The following is a 21,350-nucleotide window of genomic DNA, read 5'->3' as shown; positions in this document are numbered from 1 at the left end:
TTTAAATATGAGAAAATCAAGAATAACCTGTGTCTTGAATACTTGTATGCATTATCTAAGAGGTTGTTCTTGGACTAAACTCCGTGCCTTTGGTTTTTTATATCAGCTTAATAACCAATCGCTGATGAATAATAAGTATTTAATAATAATAAGTAATGGAAGTGGCTGGAAAAATAGATTATTCAGTAAAGTGCTTGTCATGCAAGCCTGAAGTTCAAAACCCAGAGCCTATGTAAAGAAGCCAGTCATGGTGATGAGTGTCTGTAGTCCTAGCACTCTGGTAGTAGAAGCAATGGATCCCTAGCCTAGATTAATTAATGAATTCTAGGTCAATTAGAGACCCTGCGTCAAATAAAACAAGGTAGATGGCATCTTGAAGAAGGACCCTGGAACTGGCCCACAGCCTACATATACACTTGCATGTACGTGCACACACACATACATATACCTATGAGAAGTTAGTATTTAGGAGTACTTAATATTGTGTTAAAAGTTTACTTATGTTACCCATTTATAATCTTCGTAGGATATTACTACTCCATTTATAGATGAAGAAACTGAGACACAAAAATTAAGCAAATTGCCCTAGACCATAAATTAGATACTGAAGAGGGCAAGGCTCAAGAATCCGTCTTGTGTCTCATTTCTGATTGTGGGCTGTGGTCAAAGTGTAGTTAGTACTCGTGGCATCCATGGGGCAGGAGATTGGAGGGGACTCTCAGAACTTAACTAGCACCATTCATACCCTCTTGTGGCAAACTTTAATGTGTGCACATAGGCACACCTCTGTTCCTTCCAGCTCCAAAACAACAGTTATACATTTATCCTCCAGCATAACCATATATACACAATATCCTTTAGCCCTTAAAAGAAAAAAATTGTAAATGCTTTTAGTTAAAAAATTGTTTAAATGCGTGGCACTTCGGTGTCCTTCTAGCCTACACAACCTGTTAGGCTTGCAGCTACTCTGAGCAAAACAACTTGTTTTTCCTGTGTTTGCAGCTGCTCTGAGCACAAGACCATCAGGAGTTCCTGATGGCAGGGGAGTAGTTTCTGGTGGGTTTGGCTGGGGTACAGCTATCAGTTAAGGATCCATATATAAGCGGCTCTGGTACACAATAAAGGGGGCATTCTTGTTTCAAGGATGAGCCTTGTCTCTGTCTGTGTGTCTTTGTGTGTTTAAATCTCCAGGCCCTTGCCCTGCTCGGGAATGGTCCTGTAGTGCAGGCTCCACATACAGGCTTGGTACTGTAGTACACGTAGTAGTGAGGACGGTACAATTCTCAACCTTCCTGATGCTGTGACCCTTTAATACAGTTCCTCATGTCATGGTAACCCCAACCACAAAATTATTTTTGTTGCTACTTCATAACTGTGTTTTTGTTACTGTTATGAATAATGTAAATATCTTATATTAAGGATGATCTTGGGTGAACCTTTTTGAAAGGGCCATTTGACACCTCCCCAAGGGGTCATGGTCTACAGGTTGAGAAACACTGCTCTAGGACCTTTCAGGGACAGCTGACTGAAGGTTGTCATTGATGGGAATCTGCTTTTCTGAATTAAGTGGCCAATCCATTGGCCATCTGGTAAACCCGTCCTTTACAGCTACTTCACTGTCTTTGTGTTTAAGATACTGTTGCTTGGTTCAGTTTCCTTGTGTGGTTTTGCTACGATGGCTATTGGTTCACACTCAACAAAACAACTGGGGCCTCTTTGGCATTTGGACATTTGATCTACATGACAAATGCTGGGAACAAAGCCTACAGCCCTGCAAACGCCAAGGGACTGTTTATAATGAAAAGGTGGTTACATTTCCAGTCAATCTATCACTTTAATGAGCTCTTTGTATTTCTTTGATTAATGTTCACAAAAGGTGGAGAAAAAAATTGATGTAATGGAAACAAAATGCTATATAATCTTGGCAGCAGGCAGGAGGATTTCTACGTGTTTTATTAGCACCCGTGTCCTAGCAGCCTCTTGCAAATGTATATGTCTACATGTGCCCTACCACAGTAAGCCTCCAGTTTACTAGAGATTCAGTCCATCATGAAAGATGAGACCTTACGTTAGTAGCCAGATGTCCTTTGTCCTGTTCCTGTAAGAGGAGGAGCTTCCCAGAGCAAAAACACAGAATAACTAGTAGGGCAGAAAAGTCAAGTTCTGTCTCTGCCCTATTGAACGAGGGCTCCACTGGTGGATGACAATCAAGAGAGCCGATGGAAGATGCTTAAGTATGTAGGAGCCTTAGCATGTAGTAAGTACTGTATGATCAGCTGTAATTCATGCATTTTAAAACAGTCATGGAAAGGGCATGGTGAAATTCAGAAGACAGCTGTGTAAAGCAACTCAGTGCATGGGCAGAATGTCTCTAAGGCTTCCCAGAGGAAGTGACTAAAAGCTGGCTGGAAAAAGGCAGGGAGGGCACAGCATGCCTGCAGTTGGTAAGCTGGGTGGGAGCAAGGTCAAGAGTCAGCACGTGCCACTCATCACTTGTGCTGGAAAGGAGCTCCGACTGAGGTCCTTTATTGGTGCTCATTGGGATACAGTGGGTTTTCATGGGTTCCCTATCATCAAGGAGGACTTGACAAAGCACTCCATGGCCTCTACTCTGAAATTTGGCACCTCTCACAAAATACTGGAATATAGAAATAACCTTGTTGGCTCTTAGTTCATCTCAAGCTTCTTTTCCTGCTGTAGTCTTTGTCCAGACAGTTCCTTATTAGAACTTGAGTCTCTTAAAATGCTCTTTTATAGGATTTACTATGGATCAACAATTGCCATGTCAGCAAAGCTTCTCAGCCTGTAAAGACCACACACACACACACACACACACACACACACACACACGGCTTTGAGATTGCAGGGTTCTTTTTGCCTTTGGTTAATTTTTAAATTGTCTCTTATTTCTAAAAGAAGGGTACTCATTTTAGAACATTTAAGAGCTCATATAAGTAAGATTTAGGAAGACATGGTATGTTTAAAAGGTTTCTGTGTGCGTCTGTTTGTGTGTATGTGCAAATGTATGGGCTTGTGTATACACACGGAAGGCAGAAAGCAAGTCACGCTTCTTCAGGCACTGTCCAGTGTTCTTGTCTTTGTTGGGATGGAATTTCTTGCCAGCTGGGAACGCTCCAAGGCCAGGCTAGCTAGTTAGTAAGTCCTGGAGATCTTTGTCACCAGCACTTGATTTTACAAATGTGTGTCACCATGTCCAAGTGTTTAACATGGCTTCTGGGAACTGGAATCCTGTCTTTGTGTTTCTAAGTCAAGCATTTTACTGACTGAGCCATTCCTCTAGGGTTGGCTAAGGAGCTATCATGTCAATCCTCAAACATAAAAAATTTGATATATTGTTGTTTCCATAGATAAAAATACGTTTTATTTTATAAAAATGGATTATACATTAGTTTTTAATGCCCTTGAGTGTTTTTATGCAACATGTCTTTTGGATGAACCCTTAACACAATTGATTTTCCTAAGACTTGACATGCATGTTGTTTCCTGTTCAGTAAAGAAAAAAACCCCACTATACCAAGTAATTAATATAAGTGATGGCTGCACACACATTTTTCAAAGCAAGATTGTTTCAAACAAAGGGCAGGTAAAAATTTAAGTCTCTGTGCTAGCTGTGGATCTCTGCATCTGCTTCCGTCAGTTGCTGGATAAAGGTTCTATGATGACAATTAAGGTAATCATCAATGTGATTACCGGGGAAGGCCAGTTCAGGTACCCTCTCCACTATTGCTTAGGGTCTTAACTGGGGTCATCCTTGAGGACTCCTGGGAATTTCCCTAGTGCCAGGTTTCTTACTAGCCCCATAATGGTTCCTTCAATCAAGATATCTCTTTCCTTGCTCTTCCTCTTTGACTCCAGTTGAAGAGAGGAAGGAGTGATAATATAAGCAAAGGGCTCGAGACCATGATGGGGATACCCACAAAAGCAGCTCACCTGAGTTAGTAGGAGCTCACTGACTTAGGACTGACAGCGGGGGAACCTGCATAGACTCAAACTAGGTCCTCTGAATTTGGTGGCAGTTATGTGACTGGGGCAGTCTGTGGGACCACTGGCAGTGGGGCCAGGATTTGTTCCTAGTGCTTGAACTGTCTTTTTGGAGCCTATTCTCTTTGGTGGGATATCTTGCTCAGAATAGTTATGGGAGGAGGGCGTTGGTCTTGCCCCAAAGTGATGTCTCAGACTTTATTTACTCGACATGGGAAGCCTTTCCCTCTTTGAGAAGTAGATGGGGGTGGTGAATGGAAGGTGGGGGAAGAGGGAGAAGGGGAAGTAGAGGGAACTGGGATTGATATATAAAATCAAAAAAGATTGTTTTAAAAAATAAATTAAAAAATTTAAGTCCTCTGAGTCATATTGACGAAGTCTATATTGTTTTAGAGTTGCCAAACAAATAGAGAGGAAGTGAAAGCATCAACAGTGAGCTGTAAACAATCCGATGACACTGTGCTTGCATAAACAAAGGCATACGACCAGGTAGATATCTGGCGACTTTCCAAATCTGTGGTTTCAGTTGTATTTCAATAGTGACTGATTTGTCCTCCCTCCTTCCCTCCCTCTCCCTGACTTTCTTCCGTTTGGCCCCTCTTCCATCATTTCTCCCGGCCCTTTCAGAGACAAGTATTAGTCCAAACATTCTTTAATGAGAGAGACTTCTTAAGGGGTGACTCTTGACAACACATTTGTTTTCTGTGTGTGAGATTTCTCAGAAGAGTGCTGAATCTACATTACAAAGAGTACCAGACAAACAGCCTTAGAGAAAGTTCATTTTATTGGCTGGTTTCATTGGTTGTGCTTTGAATCAGACCCCAGATGCAAAGTGAAAAGAGAATCACGCATTTTTGGCAGCATGTGGCATCAGGTCCCCCAAAGTGCCAATGAAATACAGTCTCTACAAAAATCACAGTGTGAAACAGGCAGTCAGCGTGACTTACTGCAAGTAGAAAGAATTGGGCCCGGCACTAGCCAAGGGTGTGTCTGTCACTGGTTGCTACTCACAAGCATATGGGAAACCCATCTAAGAAGTCATTGCTTTGACATAGCCTGTATCGTGGGCTAGAAAGATTCCTCAGTGGTTCAGAGTGCTTTCTCTTTCTTCAGAGGACCTGAGCCTGTTCCTAGCACTCATGTTAGGCAGCTCACAACCTGTAACTCCAGTGCCAGGAGATCTGATGCTGTCTTTGATTTCTGCAGGTACCTGCACACAGGTGGCCTATACTCACATAGACAAACACATATATGTAATTAGTAATACATTTAAAGAGAGAAAGAGAGAGAGAGAGAGAGAGAGAGAGAGAGAGAGAGAGAGAGAGAGAGAGAGAGAGAGAGAGAGAGAAATCAGTGACATATAAACTATTCCATGGGGATTTTCCCCAGTGATTGCACTAGTTGGAGCATTTGGGTATAATAGAAATCAAACTGAAAAAGCTTAACTCGTCAGATGTCAGAGCTCTACTTAATTTTTTATTATTCACCTCTTGATTAACGTTCCCTGTCTAATTCATCCCAAAGCGGACTAGTGAATGTTGCAGCCCCAGTTTGCAGTCCTCTGGCCCTCTGGCTGTGTACGTGTGTGTGTGTATGTATTCCTATGTATGTGACCATAATGTGGCAGTCAGAGGTTGGTACTGAGTGTCTTCCTCAATTGCTCTTCATTTTAACTTATGAAGGCTCCCTTTTGGAGGCTATGGCCACTAGGAGCTGCAAACCAGAAACTGGTTCGTTGGAGTCACCTTTGGGCAATGTCAGGTGAACTTGTCACCTCAGGAAGTAATCTCTTTTTATTTATTTACTTTTTAATCGCCTAAATCCTTGACACTAGACTCCAGCTTTGGAAGCCACTGAAAAACCCGTGGAAAATATATACATCTATTGCAAGGTTAACCTAAAGTTCTTCTTTTTGACAGGAGTATTCTTGTAGCTCTTCCCCAAAATCTCTTTCCCAAATCAAGCCTTTGGCTTAGGTTATTTCTACTGCTCCAAGTTCAAAAGCAATTGCTCCTCTCCAACATGGAATTTTCTTTACTTGGGCTGCTGATAAATTTGTTGGCATACTCACTGCAGAAATGACTGCTGTGGCTATTACTGTAGTTGCTCAGGGGAGCTATTCAGATGCCTCATTTATTGGAGCTTAATAGATTAAAAGTCTAAATTGAGTCTCATGATATAAGCCTAATCAAGTTCTAATCTGCATAATTTTCCTATAAGCAGCAATGGAAAATTTGGATAATTGATGTTTCAGCAGTTGCCAATCATGTGTTAAATAGCACTGTTGCATTTACTTATCAAAATATTTTTATTGATCCTCACTTTGTCTGACATTTGGTTTGGAGATTTTTTTCCTTGCTGGCATTAACAGGAAATCTAATTCATCCCCTAGATGATGTAACATAAGATGTTTCTCTTGATTTTTAACATGTCTTTATAGATCATTTTTAACGGTGATCTTTCCTTTTACAACTTCATATTGAATACCTGTCTCAGCGAACCTCAATGACTGGGTCTAATTTATTTCCCTAGTTTAACGTAGCATATGGATTTCTAACCATCATTTATATGCACACAATAAAAGATAATTTGGCTCACCCTTTGAGCCAATTCCTTTCTGTTAAATCTATGGGGGTGGGGGAAGCACTTACCTTCATTTCTCTATCTATTCTAGGGGAGGTGATTGATAAGAATTTCCATCTCCCTCTCTCCCTGGAAAGGCTTGGGGATTTAACTAGGGAAGATTTAGGAAGTACTTTGTGTTTCCCCCATGGAAAAGTACTGTAATAAAGCATTTATTATCCACACTGAGCTGTACATGCTGCCGTACCAAAGCGGGTTAAGCAGGACTGCAGAGGGTCCCAGTTGTTATATGCTATTGTTTAAAGGTGGAAACAATAAAAGTTAGACAGACTTGAGTCTCAAACTTGCTTGCCAGGGTTGAGGAGAGGGAGGTGGGAGAGAGGGAAGGATGAATAAAGAGAGAGGGAGGGAGGGAGGGAGACAGAGGGAGGGAGACAGAGGGAGGGAGGGAGGGAGAGAGAAATCACATAGCCACACAGCTACAGCATGAAATACACCACTGGTTTTATGTTATGCTTGGACTCTTAAGTCAAACTCTGATCTGGCTATGGCTCCCAGATCTGTTACTTTCCACTGGGGGTACCCTTCAGCAAATACTCCACTCTTCCTAGTACTATTTCCATTTTCTAGAAATGGTAATATTAACTGGCCTCTCTACTCATCCAGTTGTGATGAACAATAAATGAGGTGAGTCATGAAAACACCTTGGGCACAGTCTGGGGTACAAGTTAGTTTAGAGGAGCCTGGGAACTCACATGGTTCAGATCTGAGATCTGCTAACCAGATGTCCCACCCTTGGGGCACACTGCTTAACCATGTATGTGTCATGGTTAGGCTCCAGTTTCTTCTTTCACAAAACAGTCTTTATTTAGGGTGGTCCTGATGCTTCTTTCTCTGACACGCTGTGGTTACCATAATCAGTTTATCTCTACTGCATCCTTCCTTCCCTTTGCTTTGAAGCCCATAAGTTTGTGCCATCTGGTCCCCACTCCTTTTTAGCACCCTCAGCCTGCATTGCTCCCTGGAGCTCTTTTCTAGTTTACTACTTTGGCTGAGTCATCGATAGCCCCTCATTACTTGTGCCTTGTCTCTTACAAGCCGGAAAACCAGCATTCATATTTACAATGCCAATCAGAAGCAATTAACTTTTTTGCATGCGTACACTGTTCTTTTTCCACTTTTTTTAATTCAAGGGAAATTTTATACCTTTTTGAAATTATAATTGAATTACATTTCTCCCTTACCTTTCTACCCTCAAGTTCTCCCACATATGTGTATGTATATACACACATACACACTCACACACACACCCTTCCCCTACTTGTCATTGTTATTGTATGAATATTCAAGGCCTTGAGTAGCATTCTCAGTACCCTCAGGGCTCAGAATTGGATGCCTATGGCTACAAGTGTTACGCCCAAATCCGCCAAGTCCCCCAAAAGCCAACAAGGAGACTAAGTCCAGTATGTAAAAGCAAAGAGCCTTTAATTTTATGCAAGTTTGCAAACTTGATCTCTCCATGTGTCCAATGTATTGGAATAAATGGAGAGCCCCTAGCTCAGTTAGAATAGTTTTTTTTTTAATAGTAGTAAAGGTGCGGGTGAGGGGTTTCTGAGGTTCAGGAACCATGATTGGCTGACATTTGTCTAGGGGTGTCTTGGAGAGTGTGTTCTGGCAAGTGGTCCTATCTACAGTGGTTGGAATGTTAGGCATTTTCTTTGCATGGTCTGTTCTTGGGTAGTATTCGGGTAATCCCTAGTGGTTCTTCCTGCAACCAGGTATTGCTTCAGGGTAAACATTGTTCTTTATAACTTAAGTCATTTTTTTAGACCCTCAAAGCTTATGAACTTTTATATCCTCAGACCTTAATACATGTTTTAATGAGCTAACAGGCTGGCTTCAGCTTTGTGGAGGAATCTGGATACCTTTTGCTATTAAACTGACATTATAACTGCCCTAGCCATTAATACTATCAGAGATCTCAGAAGGATAAATAAAGTATATCTGAGTACAGATCAAATAGTTTCCAAATCTATTAAAAATGACAGGGACCAGAGTTCATATACGGTTAGTCATACCCAGGTCTCCATAGCATTGGAGGCAGAAGTATCCAGAACAGCAGTCTTACTGTCTCAGCCAGGGCCATATGGTGAACTTTTCTTTTTCTGTGGAAGAGGGACATGGAAAAGACTGACCTTATTTTATCTGGGCAAAAGTGGTGCAATCAGTTCTCCAAGATCCTGCTGTTTGTCCACAGTCTGGACCAGGTCCTGGTCCAGTCTGGTGTCGTCATAATCCCGGTGGAGACATCATGGTGTCTCATAATCTTCTTTGGAGACATTGGGTTACTGCTCGGATCTCAGAGTCTCTGTCTAATACAATAAGCTTTTTAATTATTATTTTAAATGCCATACTCTGCAGATCTCTGAAGTATGAGGGCTGCCTTGATATGTCTAATTAGACAAATTTTGTTTCTCATTATTTGTTTTAAGTTTGACTTTGAAAACATACAGGGAACTAAATAAGGCTTATCCCTGTAACTAATTATATCAGTACTTTAAAGATGACTGACTAACTTGTATTTCCTCACAGTCTATAATAAGTTAGCAGCTTTCAGAAGACTAGAACTCCACACTCTGCAATGATTTTGAATTAAAACTAATAAAGAAACTGAATTAGTCATTCCGAGGGTAAACATAGAACAAGTTTGTATCTAGTTGTTAATGCTGTCTCCTGCAAAGGCAAGGAACAGTTCCCAGGATAAAATGGGAACAGGAGGGAGTCTAGGAGCTAGCATTGCCCTAGGGCAAACTGAGACTCAGGCCCACCTTCCTTCTGATCTACACCTTGGCAGCTGTGTACCAAGTTGCCCTGGAAAAGCTGCTCTGGGCCCAACACAAGGATCTAATGGTAAAAAATTTAACTCAAGCTGGGCAGTGGTGGCAAATGCCTTTAATCCCAGCACTCAGGAGGCAGAGGCAGGTGGATCTCTATGGGTTCGAGACCAGCCTGATCTACAAGAGCTAGTTCTAGGACTGGCTCCAAAGCAACACAGAGAAACCCTGACTTGGAAAAAAAATTAACTCAAGCACTTTACCTCTGCATGTTCTTCATTTTTCGTGTGATGGGAGAAAGTGAAGTGAAAGGACATGGAGGAGAAGAGGAAGCAGAAGGGGAAGAATAAAGAGAAGAAAGAAGAAGGAGAGTAAGGGGAAGAAGTAGAAGTAGCAAGGAGAAGGAGAAGGGGTGATCTATTTCTATGAGGTTTCTAGTTTTTACAGACATAGTTGGAAATTTCAACAGGCAAGGACAATCGTAATATGCATATCAAAATCACAAGAAGGGGTAGGCAGAACTTGGCAAAGCAGTACTGCAGAGGAGGTGACCTGAGCCAAGGAAGGGCCAGCATCCAAGGGGAAGTACTGACTTTCCAAACCATTTAGATAAAGTTACTAAATGTCCCTGAATCCTGGATTCCACCCATTCCAAATCTAATCTCTTTGGTGATAACCAGCTTTGGGGAAGCCCAGATTTGTTTGTTATCAGTGGTGGTGCACACTATCTTCCTGCTCAGTGCCTGTCTTCTATAGAATTTCTGTGTGGTCTGTTACAGGTAATTTTGTGGGTCTGACTCTATGTAAATTGACTGGTAGAACAAAGAGTGAATGCCATTGCTCCAAGGTTTCCTGGTGTGGGGAAATGGAAGAAGGTCACTCAGTTGCCTGTGCAGAAGTCATACTGCTGAGGTGTTTTGGAAATGAATCCCATTTTGAAGGGACGAATCATGGCTTCACAAGGTTTCCACAGATATGACAGCAACTTTTCCAAAGGACAAATGTTCCCGCAGCTCTGCAAAATGGATTATTCCATGAGGACATGTACGAACACACTTCCCATGATCGGTCTATTGGTCTGTCAACTGTGCATTCACTGTAGCGTCTTGTGGGCTCCAACATGAATAAATGTATCTACATAGATTCCTGAATATAATCTACTCAGTTGATATAATGCTCCCTCTTATGGTTTTAGGGTTGACGAGAAACCAATTGGTGTGCTTTTCCCTGGGGAGACCACCTCTCACACGGCCAGCTTTCATCCTAGGGTTAAGGTCTCTTGGGCTTGTCTTCACACACTTTGACTTGGCCATTGGTGTCATTCTTGTTCAGTTCACATTTAGACAGACATATTGGTAAGACATTGTGGGTGTGACTTCTGATGTTACTAGGAGGTACACAGTCTCACAGCAAACTTCCTGACCCATGGCTCTTGCTGTCTTTCTACCCACTCTTTCCACAATGTTCCCCAAGCCTTAGGTGCGAGAGGAAACAAGTTTTTAGTAGATAAAAACCTTGATGTCACTTTTTCCTGTCTTTTCTACTAGCTCTAGGCAGAAACCAGCCAAGTGCTTGTGTGAAATCCTTTCATTCCAAGCCACCCCCACTAGAGTACAGTTCTCTGAACTTGGCACTTACTGGTGCTCCACTGTCCTCTCTTCTCCCCACTGAGCCCACACTCATTCAGCATACAAAACGACTACTATCCAGAGAAGGTCGGTTGTGGCTGGCCCTGTTTCGTTCAGTTCAGCAGGGATGCTGTGTCCAGAACACAGGTGCCAGAAAAAAGCAGAGTGGTAAAGACAGTTTCAGGAGCCCAAGGAGCAAATGACTTCCAACTAATTAAAGAGCCCAGAAATTAGGTCTAGAAGAGAGAAAGTTCAAGAAGGGGCCTGTAGTTGCTCTTTGGAGCTGAGAGCCTTTCCTTTATGAAGACTGGCCACCAGTTAACTGTCAATCTGAGGAAAACCTCAGCCTTCCCCATATCCAGATTCCTTCTTGAGATACTTCCGGCTGCATTGTTACTTATTATTATTGTCTATTGTTGTTGTTATCCTCGTTATTATTATTGCAGGACTAATCTATTTATAACAAAACACCCGCTATGATTCTTGGTTTTTCATTAGTTTTCTAAGACAAATTCTTCTTTAGAAAATTTATCAAATGCTTTTCAGTTCTTTACCGATATGGTCTTGATGGGTGCTGGATCTCTGCACAAGTATTTGCTGTATATCTACTATCATATTGTCATTGGTGGACAGCAGTTTTGAGTGCTTGCTTCATCCTAGGGATGACACATTTTACTTCAGCCTTCCCGTTTCCCTGTGTAATGGTCACTTCTGACTTTTAGATGAAGAATCAGAGACTTGGTGAGAATATTGGCTGTTCTGTGTTTATATCTACAAAGTTAACCCAAGTCATCTGTGTTGTTTTCTCTAAGGCTTAGGGGACAGAAAGAATGTAAGAGCCTGAAAATAAGAAGGAATGTAAAGTAACATCTTCTTTGCAAAATATGCCCAGAGCTATCACAGGCTCACAGCAGTCACAGGTGCCTTTGGTGAGGCTGTACAAGAATGGACCAATCAACCGTCAGGCATGGATGGAGGAGGGACTCAGAGTGTAACCCTCATGGAGCAATCAATAGTCAGGCATGGATGGAGGAGGGACTCAGAGTGTAATCCTCATGGACCAGTCAACAGTAAGGCATGGATGGAGGAGGGACTCAGAGTGAAATCCTCATGGACCAATCAACCGTCAGGCATGGATGGAGGAGGGACTCAGAGTGTAACCCTCATGGACTAGTCAACAGTCAGACATGGATGGAGGAGGGACTCAGAGTTATACCCCTCACTATTGAACTACTTATTTCTGGCAGATTCAATGAAGAGGGAAACATAGCCTTTAGTCATATAACCCCTGATAACTCCACCAAGCTCCAATGGATAGTCCCAATCCGGTGGTCACACAGGTGGCCCTGATTAAACTAAATGGGTCAAAGAACAAAACCAAACGTTGGGAATCTTAGAAAGGGATGGAGAGGGGTAGGGGAAAATAATAAATGGTACTGGGGAGAGCAATCAGAATTCATAATGTACATGCATGGACTAGTCAAATAATTAGCCAATGCAGTAAAATATCTTTAAAAAATTAATAGATGGAGCCGGGTGGTGGTGGTGCATGCCTTTAATCCCAGCACTCGGGAGGCAGAGGCAGGTGGATCTCTGTGAGTTCGAGGCCAGCCTGGTCTACAAGAGCTAGTTCCAGGACAGGAACCAAAAAGCTACGGAGAAACCCTGTCTCGAAAAATCCAAAAAAAAAATAATAATAATAGATGAAGAAATAAAGAATTAGAATTGGAACCTAACACGTCGGCTTCAAAACTATGTTTTTCACTCGTCCCTTTTATTTCTTCTTTGTGAGTCAGGCCTCTTAAACATAAGCCTGGAGCCAGGTAAACAGGAAACTCCAGCATGTGAAATGCGGATATCTGGCTTGAAACAGGCCAGTCAAGGCAGGGATGCTTGATGTTCAGTGGATAACAGATGTATGCCAGGCACAGCTGCCACTGAAGACTGGCATTGGGCTGGGGGAAGGGATTCCCGGAAGGAGAGGAAGCAGTTTGGGGAAGTCGTCATGTCTAGCATGTCCATGGAGTACAGTGTTAACACTGTAGGACAGTCAAGAGCCTAAGCAAGAGCTTAGGCAATCCGCAAATGCAACCTCAATCTTTCCCGAGTGCAGGTTTTTAGTCTCGCTCTCCAACGCTGATGTTCTTAATGATTTCTTTTGGTGAAATGAAGGCTTGTCTCCCATGTTGGAGCATTTCCCAGTTTTTCTGGTCTCTGACTGCAGATCCCTGGGGTATATGCCACATGTCTTGGCTTGCACAAGCAGAACACCAGTGTTGTTTTATGTAGAGATATAAAGTGATGCCAGCCATTAAAGGGGTGGAGACCTGAACATTGTTGAGACCTGTGTTGTCAACCATGACCGGAATGGTGATATCTCAGGTCATCCTTATTCCTCATTCCTTCAAATGGAATATATCTAGATTTCTCTTCTCTTCAAAGTCGTTTAGGAAGGCTGCAACATCCTGGTACTTCATCACATAGTTTTCTTATAGTAGGGCCCCTAACGGGGAAAACGCTAATCACGTGTGAGTCATTGCTACTACTATATGAGAGGAAGGGAGAAAATCTATACTTTTGTTAACAACCCCCCCCCCTACAGTGTGAGGGCAGAAACGTTGCAAAACAGAAGGAGTGACATTTCTGAAGTTCTTGTGTCAACATTAGTATCTGTCCTTGGGGTCCCGGATGGAGACACAGATCTTCAGGGAGGATAGCTGGCTAGCCTTCAGTCTGTCAGTTGCAGATGCTTGATGGAGCCAGTCTTGGAGTCTGCAGGGGGAAATGGAGAATGGAAGCAAAGGGAAAGAGGCCTAGGAAGAAAGCAGGCGTGCCGTCTCCTAATGAAGGTTTCATGCAAAGGGATTGAGTCTTTTCACAGCGGAAAATGGAATCTTTAAATGAGATAAAATAAAAGGCTACTTCGGCTGGTTATAGACTCTGCAGTGAAATACAGCTTTCCTAACACTGTGGGACCTGTATCTCTGCCGCTTTATGGGTGCTGCACCTCAAGGAACACACCCATGGTTTCTCCAGTCAGTGTCTGATGATGGATGTCAAAATACAGGCCATGTATTATGCATAGAGCATTACCGATGCAAGGTGTTCACTTGTCAAGTTGAAGAAAGTCAAAAACGTCACATCCACGGAATCTGCACAGCTGTCCCTTGCAATTTTCCATGCTTCTGAATGCAACTTCTGATGAAAACAGTTTATTTCTTCCCCTTCACTGTTCGGAGAAAAGAAAACAGCTAATGTTTAAAACGCATATGGTTATACGGTTGGCTGGAAAATAGACACTTTCCAAAGTTTAGGAAGAATGAACATACTAACTCATTGAATGCAACTTGGTCTGTTTGAGCTATTGCAATACTCCAAAAAAATTAAGTGCAGTCAGGAAATGGATACTTTTTTGTTCCTTCTGAAAGTATAGAACTTGGTAGGATATTTATATAAAGGAGAGCAGGAAATAAGCTTGTGCCCTTAAAAGTCTCCAGCCTGTTGTGCTTTTATGAGCCTCCGAAAGGATAGTACAGCTGTTGAGCAGAAGACGTCCCCAAAGCCCGAATCAGCCCAGCCTTGTCCCGTTACTAAGTACTGACTGTAAAATGTGATCCTATGATCACTCTGGAGTTTTGATTTGGAAACCATGCAAGTTATCTTTGTACCTTTAAGTCCTTCATTTATTGGTAGGCCCATATAGAAATGAGAAACCAAAGAATCAGGCATAGCGGTAAGCACTTTTAATCTCAGCACTCAGGAGGCTGAGGCAGGAAGATCTTTGTGAGTTCAAAGTCAGCCAGGTCTACAGAGTGAACTCAGACTAACCATGGCTACATATACACATATACATACATATACACATACATATATATGTACATATACATAACTCCAAAACTATTTTTAATTAAATAAAATAAAAACTAAAACAAACCAAAGTAAATGATAGCACAGAGCTGACAGATCCAGCTACTGTGTGTTTCAGTTGGAAAATGATTTTCTGAGCAATGCAGGCACTATGCAAAGAGCTTTCGTGCCTCTGTGTCTTTGCCTCATCATTAACAAGGTACCCAGTGGGCTTGGCTGGAGGGAAGTCCCAGCTTTACTAAATTTGACATTTCCAATCTTACCTTTTTCATAAATCTCATGATCTCTAGATAGTGCTATGTTGGTTACCTCAGGAATTCAAGGCTAGTTTTATGACTCAGTTCAGACAGTATCAGCAAGTGACTTTTGTATTCAATAGGTGTTCAGCCTACTTGGAGGAGGGATATCATAGGTCTAGGAACTGCAAGCATATGAAAAAATATGTAGGGGGAATCAAACAAGGTATCTTCCTGTGCATTTCATTTTAAAAACAAGGAACAATTGCTGAAAGCCTCCAGGCAGATTTACCTTCACGTCTCCCGAGCCAGAACCATTTCAAATCCTAGGCCTAAGTTCCTTGTGAGCAGAAAGAAATGCAGTGAGTTCGCAGAAGAGAATAGTCAGAATGAGTTTAGATAGGCTGCGGTAACAACATACAAACGCAGTTTCAGTGGTTTACAGGAGCACATCACTGTTTCTTACTCAGGGAGTCTTCTGGGTCAGGACAATTGCTTGAGACTGCTGTCCTGACTCCACCTCCATAGTGATCCACATCTTCTTATTAGACGTGCTTTGGGAAGAGAAGGAGGAGACAAAGTCTTATGCCAGACGTGATGTGTGTTTCTTTGCTCACTTTTCATGAACAAGAGCATGTTGTATGTGACCATAGTTCTGACTGTCTAGGGACAACTAGACACAGTGGTAGCTACTTGGTCGGAAGGAGAACTATGAGTAGGAAGCATGTATCCTGATATGATCTGGATTTTTATGAAGGTGTCAGAGTAAGTTAAAATCTCTTCAAGTGTGTCTCCTATAATGGCCTGAAAAAAAAAAACCCTCAGAATGTATCCTATGTTAATTGGTGACCTGTCAATAATGCATCCACTAGATTGTGAGGGTCCTGTGGTTTTATCGTTTCCAGATTTTCTACTTCTCTCAATTTTTCCCCACTAGGATTCACACCTCCTGGAATGGACCGGTCATCTCCTGACAACAGCCCAGTGCACGGGCTGCTGCGCCAGCCCTCAGTCACAACAGGAGTCAACATCCCCATCATCACAGAGCTCGGTAGGGAGTGCTAGTCAGCTCAGTGGGTGGAGGTTTTTGTCTTCTAGATTATAGGGAGGTTGGCCTGTTGTTTAGTCCTTTGCTCATCGTGGGTTTGGGGTGGAGTGGCAAAGGTAAGGCATGATGAGTGGAGATACACAGGCTATTTGAAGGACAAACTGTTCTATCTTTCCCAGGAGAGAAATAGACAGTTTCCTTCCTTCTTGCCATGGTTTTCAAATGAGAATGGCTTTGGAACTGGGGCATCCATTTGGGAACAAGGAAGAAAGGAGGCAAGGGCTCTTCTGGAGACTTCTTCCCGAAGGTGCCTCTTCTGAGGGTTCTGTTTCAAAGGCCCCTATAGTTGAAACCCTGCTCAGAAGCTCAGGACTGAGCCGATCCCACCTGAGAATGGATCCCCTGTGAGAACTTGGTCAAATATTTGTTTGCTCCACTATGTAGCAACTCCTCCCAGCTGAGATTCTCACCAAAGGTCATTTTCAAAAAAATGGCCAAAATATGACTGAAGGGCACAGGGTTTGAATGCTATAATCTATAGCTAATGAAACCCTACCTCTGACCCGTCTGTGCCATTCTCTGGTACCCTGTGCGAAGTTATAAAACCACTGAATGGCCCTTGCCCTGCCAGTACACTGTTGTCCAGGTGGCTTAGCTAGAGAATGCATCCCCTACTGTTCCCTCACTCTTTTCTTCCTTTTCTTTTCTGTACTTCCCTCCACTCCCTTTCCCCGACCCTTAACTGCCTTATCCAATTAGCTAAACCAGGCAAGTTGCCTTTGGTATCAGTCAATCAGGAAAAAAACAGTGGGACGCACATTCTAATGATAACGGAGTTGGGTAAGAAGTGCTTGCCTTCTTGACATCAGTATTTTCTTTTGTTCTGATCTTGGTGTTTCCAACTCTCATTGGTTTTCTCCCCCTTCATTTCGCTGGCTGTAACGGAAAGGCTACCCCATGGCACTGCTTTGAATGCATTTTATTTGCGGCTCTGGCTGGAATCGACTGTCTTGTTCTGGCCTTTCCTTAATGATTTTCCCCACAGCCTCGGTAAACCTTTGATCACACCCATCTGACCTGGCAGGGCCTTGCAAGGCATCTCTGCTCTGTTTCATTTTTCTGTGGCCCAAGCCTCTCTCTCCCTCTCTTTTAAATCCCACACGTGCCCCCTCTCCCCCGCCTCCGCCCTATATTCCGCTTCCAACATGCTGTCAGTTTGACTGACATGTCTTCACAGCTCTCAGAGGAAGTCAAAGAAAAATATAAAAATTTTAAGATAAGAAATTCTAGACCGTGCCTTCCCTCCAGCTGTTTATTTTTCTTTATTCTGACTTTATTTTCCTCCACCCCCCTCCCCACACTAGGCCCTTTCTCAGAAGTTAGGCTTCTGAAGCCGTAAAAAGCAGCTGATTCCCAGGGGATCTTTTCTTACCAAAGCGAGATTCCAAGAAGGGTGCAGAACAGGCTGGGGACCCTACCTTTTGGTCCCCACCCTGCTGATCCAAAGCCTCCCTGGGAGATTCACAGTGGATTTATCTAGAAGATAAAGGCTCCTGGTCATGCCTGCGTTTGTCAGGCCCTTCCATGGTTCCCCATGACTTGGTTAATAACCCACAAAGGGTGCCCATCAGCAGGAGGTTTCAGCACTGGAGATTGATCTCCTAAATAGACAGAGCAAAGGGCTCCTCAGCAGAGATGTGGGAGGAGGGGTGGGGAGCACCTGCCTTCACTTGACTCACAGATGAAATGAACACTCCGTTTTCTTGGCCCCAAAATATATTTCAAAATAAGAGAGGAAGCTTTTAAGCCAGTGATCTTGCTTGTGAGATGTCTAGAAACGAAGGAATAAATTGTCCACCATGCAGCCCTGCATGGTTGTTAGACAGAGCTATTAATCAGGACAAATTCACTCAGGTCAAGGAGTACCACACTGTTGCAGACAATAGGAGAGGTATCTTTTTCATGTTTAGCATTGTTGGTAAAAGCCCTGAATTTCCCCATTCTTCTACTTAGAACCATAGGACCATAAAAGACCAAGAAAGCTCATGTGCCTCATGTCACTGATGGAAAATTCACCCGAGCATCTCCGGTACAGATAGCTACAGAGTCTTTCCGAAAACACCCATGCCAAGGCTTTTCTTTTACATGTGGAATCCGTGGGCCATTAACTGACTAGAGTATCCTGAATTTGATTAGTGTAAAAGGAAAGCAAAAAGCTTGGTGCTCCAGATACAAGGCAGTAATTTGCTTATCAAGTCCCCGGACACTCTCACACACCAGACTTTACCCCCTTGCGCCTAGAATCAGGCCCCGTGTTCTTTCTGCTCTTAAGTCTAGTGTCTCTGGTAGCCACACCAATGTCCTCCCACCACTCCCCGTCCCCTTCACCTCTGCAAATACCCGCCATCTGCCACTTGCCCTGCAATGTGTGATGTGTGTTATTGCACAGAGACAGAGCTGGAGAGATGGACCTGGGGCATAGTGCTTGCTGTACAATCATGAGGACCTGAGAGCCGAGCCCCAGCCTGCACATTTATGCTGAGCATGGCAATGTGCATCTTGTAGTTCCAGCCCTTGAGGACAGAGGTGGAAGGATCCCCGAGACTTGCTGTCCAGTAAATCTAGCAGAATCTGTGAGCTCCATGTTAAGTTGGCAGACCTGGTCTCAAACAATAATATAGAAAATGATTGAGGAAGACAACTCATGCTAATCTCTACCTTCCACATACACCTGTACATGAACACATACATACATGAACACATACATACATGAACACATACATACATGAACACATGCATACATGAACATATACAAAGACACAGAGGCAACCAAGGGCAAACACATTTTAAGACTGTAGTATATTCCGGTCCTCATCTGTTCTGAGACTCCCGTGGCAAAGGATCCTGAAGTTTCCATGATAAAGAACTTTGTAGCTGCTTAATTCCCAGCTATATTTATATATAATCACATGCATTACGGGGCGATGTTCTTGTCGACTCTTATTAGCCATGTAGTTGCTATTCTGGGAAGTAGGCACAGGGACTTCCTAAGACTGGGCATCTTAGAACAACAGGTAAGCTTTTCACTGAAACTTGCTCTTGCCTTGACACCTTCCCATAGCCTTCACTGTTAGATCACTCAAGTCCAGAGTTGTTGCTCTGACCCGGGCCACACTAAGAATATAGCACTATTCCTTCCTCATCTCCTTGTGACGAGGGAAGGGACGCTGCTCCAGTAGGAATCATGGCACAAGCAGCAGCAGCTGTTGTTGTAAATGAATAAAACCATAGTCTGATGCGTGAGCTCCTGTAGTTGACATTTTCTGGATCTGGGGACAGAAATACCGTGGTCCTCACAACATACTTTCAGAATACCAAAAGACAAAATTATTGCTTTAGGATTAGCTGAGTTAGTAGAGCACTTGCTTAACATTAATAAAGCCCTGGGTTCAATCCATAACACTTCATCTATTGGGTGTGGTAGTCCACAACCCAGAATCCCTGTACTGCAAAGGTGGAGAAGGACCAGAAGTTTCTCTAACCTTCCACTCCATAGTGAATTTGAAGCCAACCTAGGATATATGAGACACCGTCTAGAGAGAGAAAGAGGAGAGAGACAGAGAGAAGAAAAAGATAAGGCAAAATTTCAACAAACGTGATTTTTAAAATCTTAAAAAGTAGTTATTTCTCTTGTATGCATACAAGTGTTTGCCTACACACACATGTGTATGTGTATATATGTCCCTCATGGGGCTCCAGAGGACAGAATATTATGTTGGGTTCCCTGGAGCCATTGTGTGGATACTAGGAAGCTAACACGAGTTCTCTGTAAGAACAGCCAGTACTCTTAATCACGGAGCATCCGTACAGTGCCCGCTTTCGAGAGCTTAATTCACTTTATCTATAATTCTAGAGTATGACAGGGGCCCATACTGAAATGGTTCCTTATGTTTGGCTCACTATGAGGGCAGTGTGTGTGTGGCATGGAGACACCTTGACTGGGCTATACAGGTAGAACCTGTCTTGTTTGAATCTACTTTGAACACTAGGCCACTCGTTGTGATTGGTTGAGTTTGAGCTACTTCTTACTGGAGCAGGTTATACAGTCTCCAAGTGGAGTGAGGCCGCAGTTCATGACATAAAGAGACACTTTCAGTCAAGCATGAAATAGGTATGGAAGCAGCTTAGGATCAATCATAATTCAACGTATCAGAACCATTTGGAGGGTTCATAAGTAAACTTCGTTTTCTGTTTCTGAGAGGAGCAGAGAGAGGCTGGATATTTCCATAGTACGATAGATCGATAGACAATCATGGTACCAGCCTCCATTTTTCCACAGCATACCCTGGGTCCTAGAGCAGACTCACCGAGTCTGGTTCCCAAGGATGCTCTGAGATACCTCATGAGGGACTGCATAATTTCCCCACTTCGCAGTGAGAGCAGCATAGCTGTAGGATCATGAAATGCTTTGCCAGAGAAGTTGGTGACAAACCAGACTTGGGGCTTCCACCCACTGTCCTGCATTTCTCTTGCCACTGAGGCGACTGGGACCCAAACGTCATCAAATCTGGAAAAGATTTGCCTCATTTTCCGGGGGTGGGGGGAGATGGTGTCATTTAAAATAATCCCACGCCTAGCTTTTTATCCTATTATCATTTATTCTGACTCATGCAATAAACAAGGTTGTTTTTTTTAAAGGAAAATTGTCAAGAAAGTTCCTTTAAAAAATTAAAACAATAACTCTAGGAAGAGAATTAGAGGCAGATAGAGTCAGAAAGACATAGAGCTAGGAAACCTCATCTGTTCTCTCCCCAAAACCACCTTAATTATTCCAGAAATCACAAGTGTGCTCTCCCCAGCTCCGCACACTTCCTCCTATTACTTGCACTGCAAAATTGATCATGTCTGAGGCCAAGATAGGAACAGAAGCTCATTTCTCATTTAATTTTTTATAAGCTAAAGATATTGGAAGGACACCACTCTTCAGTCTGTGGGTGCACGCAGAAGTCTTTAGGGGCTCTTCAGATGACAGGGAAGGAAGGGAAGGAAGGCATCTTGTTATGACCATGTCTTCTAGAACACAAGGAAGACAAGGATGTTTAGAAGGGGAAAGAGAGTGTGTGGAGCCTTGCAGAGAAAGTTGAAAAACAGT

General features: G+C 42.9%; 1 protein-coding gene across 18 annotated transcripts in view; it reads left to right on the top strand.

Annotated features, from left to right (window-relative positions):
• The window catches only part of Kcnma1 (potassium calcium-activated channel subfamily M alpha 1), a 719,966-nt gene that overhangs the window by 659,803 nt on the left and 38,813 nt on the right, over positions 1-21,350 (top strand). For 9 of the 18 annotated variants that reach the window (XM_075949387.1, XM_075949386.1, XM_075949391.1 and 6 more), the window contains 2 exons: positions 16,088-16,201; positions 16,958-17,038. In XM_075949387.1, the coding sequence (XP_075805502.1) occupies positions 16,088-16,201; positions 16,958-17,038 (195 nt within the window). The remainder of the gene's footprint in view (positions 1-16,087; positions 16,202-16,957; positions 17,039-21,350) is intronic. The other 9 variants (XM_075949389.1, XM_075949388.1, XM_075949395.1 and 6 more) reach the window with 1 other exon arrangement.

The sequence above is a fragment of the Microtus pennsylvanicus genome, chromosome 15 (assembly GCF_037038515.1).
Source record: "Microtus pennsylvanicus isolate mMicPen1 chromosome 15, mMicPen1.hap1, whole genome shotgun sequence".
Lineage (NCBI taxonomy): Eukaryota > Metazoa > Chordata > Mammalia > Rodentia > Cricetidae > Microtus > Microtus pennsylvanicus.
Note: the sequence above shows the minus strand (reverse complement) of the source record. Positions and strands in the feature narration are given on the sequence as shown.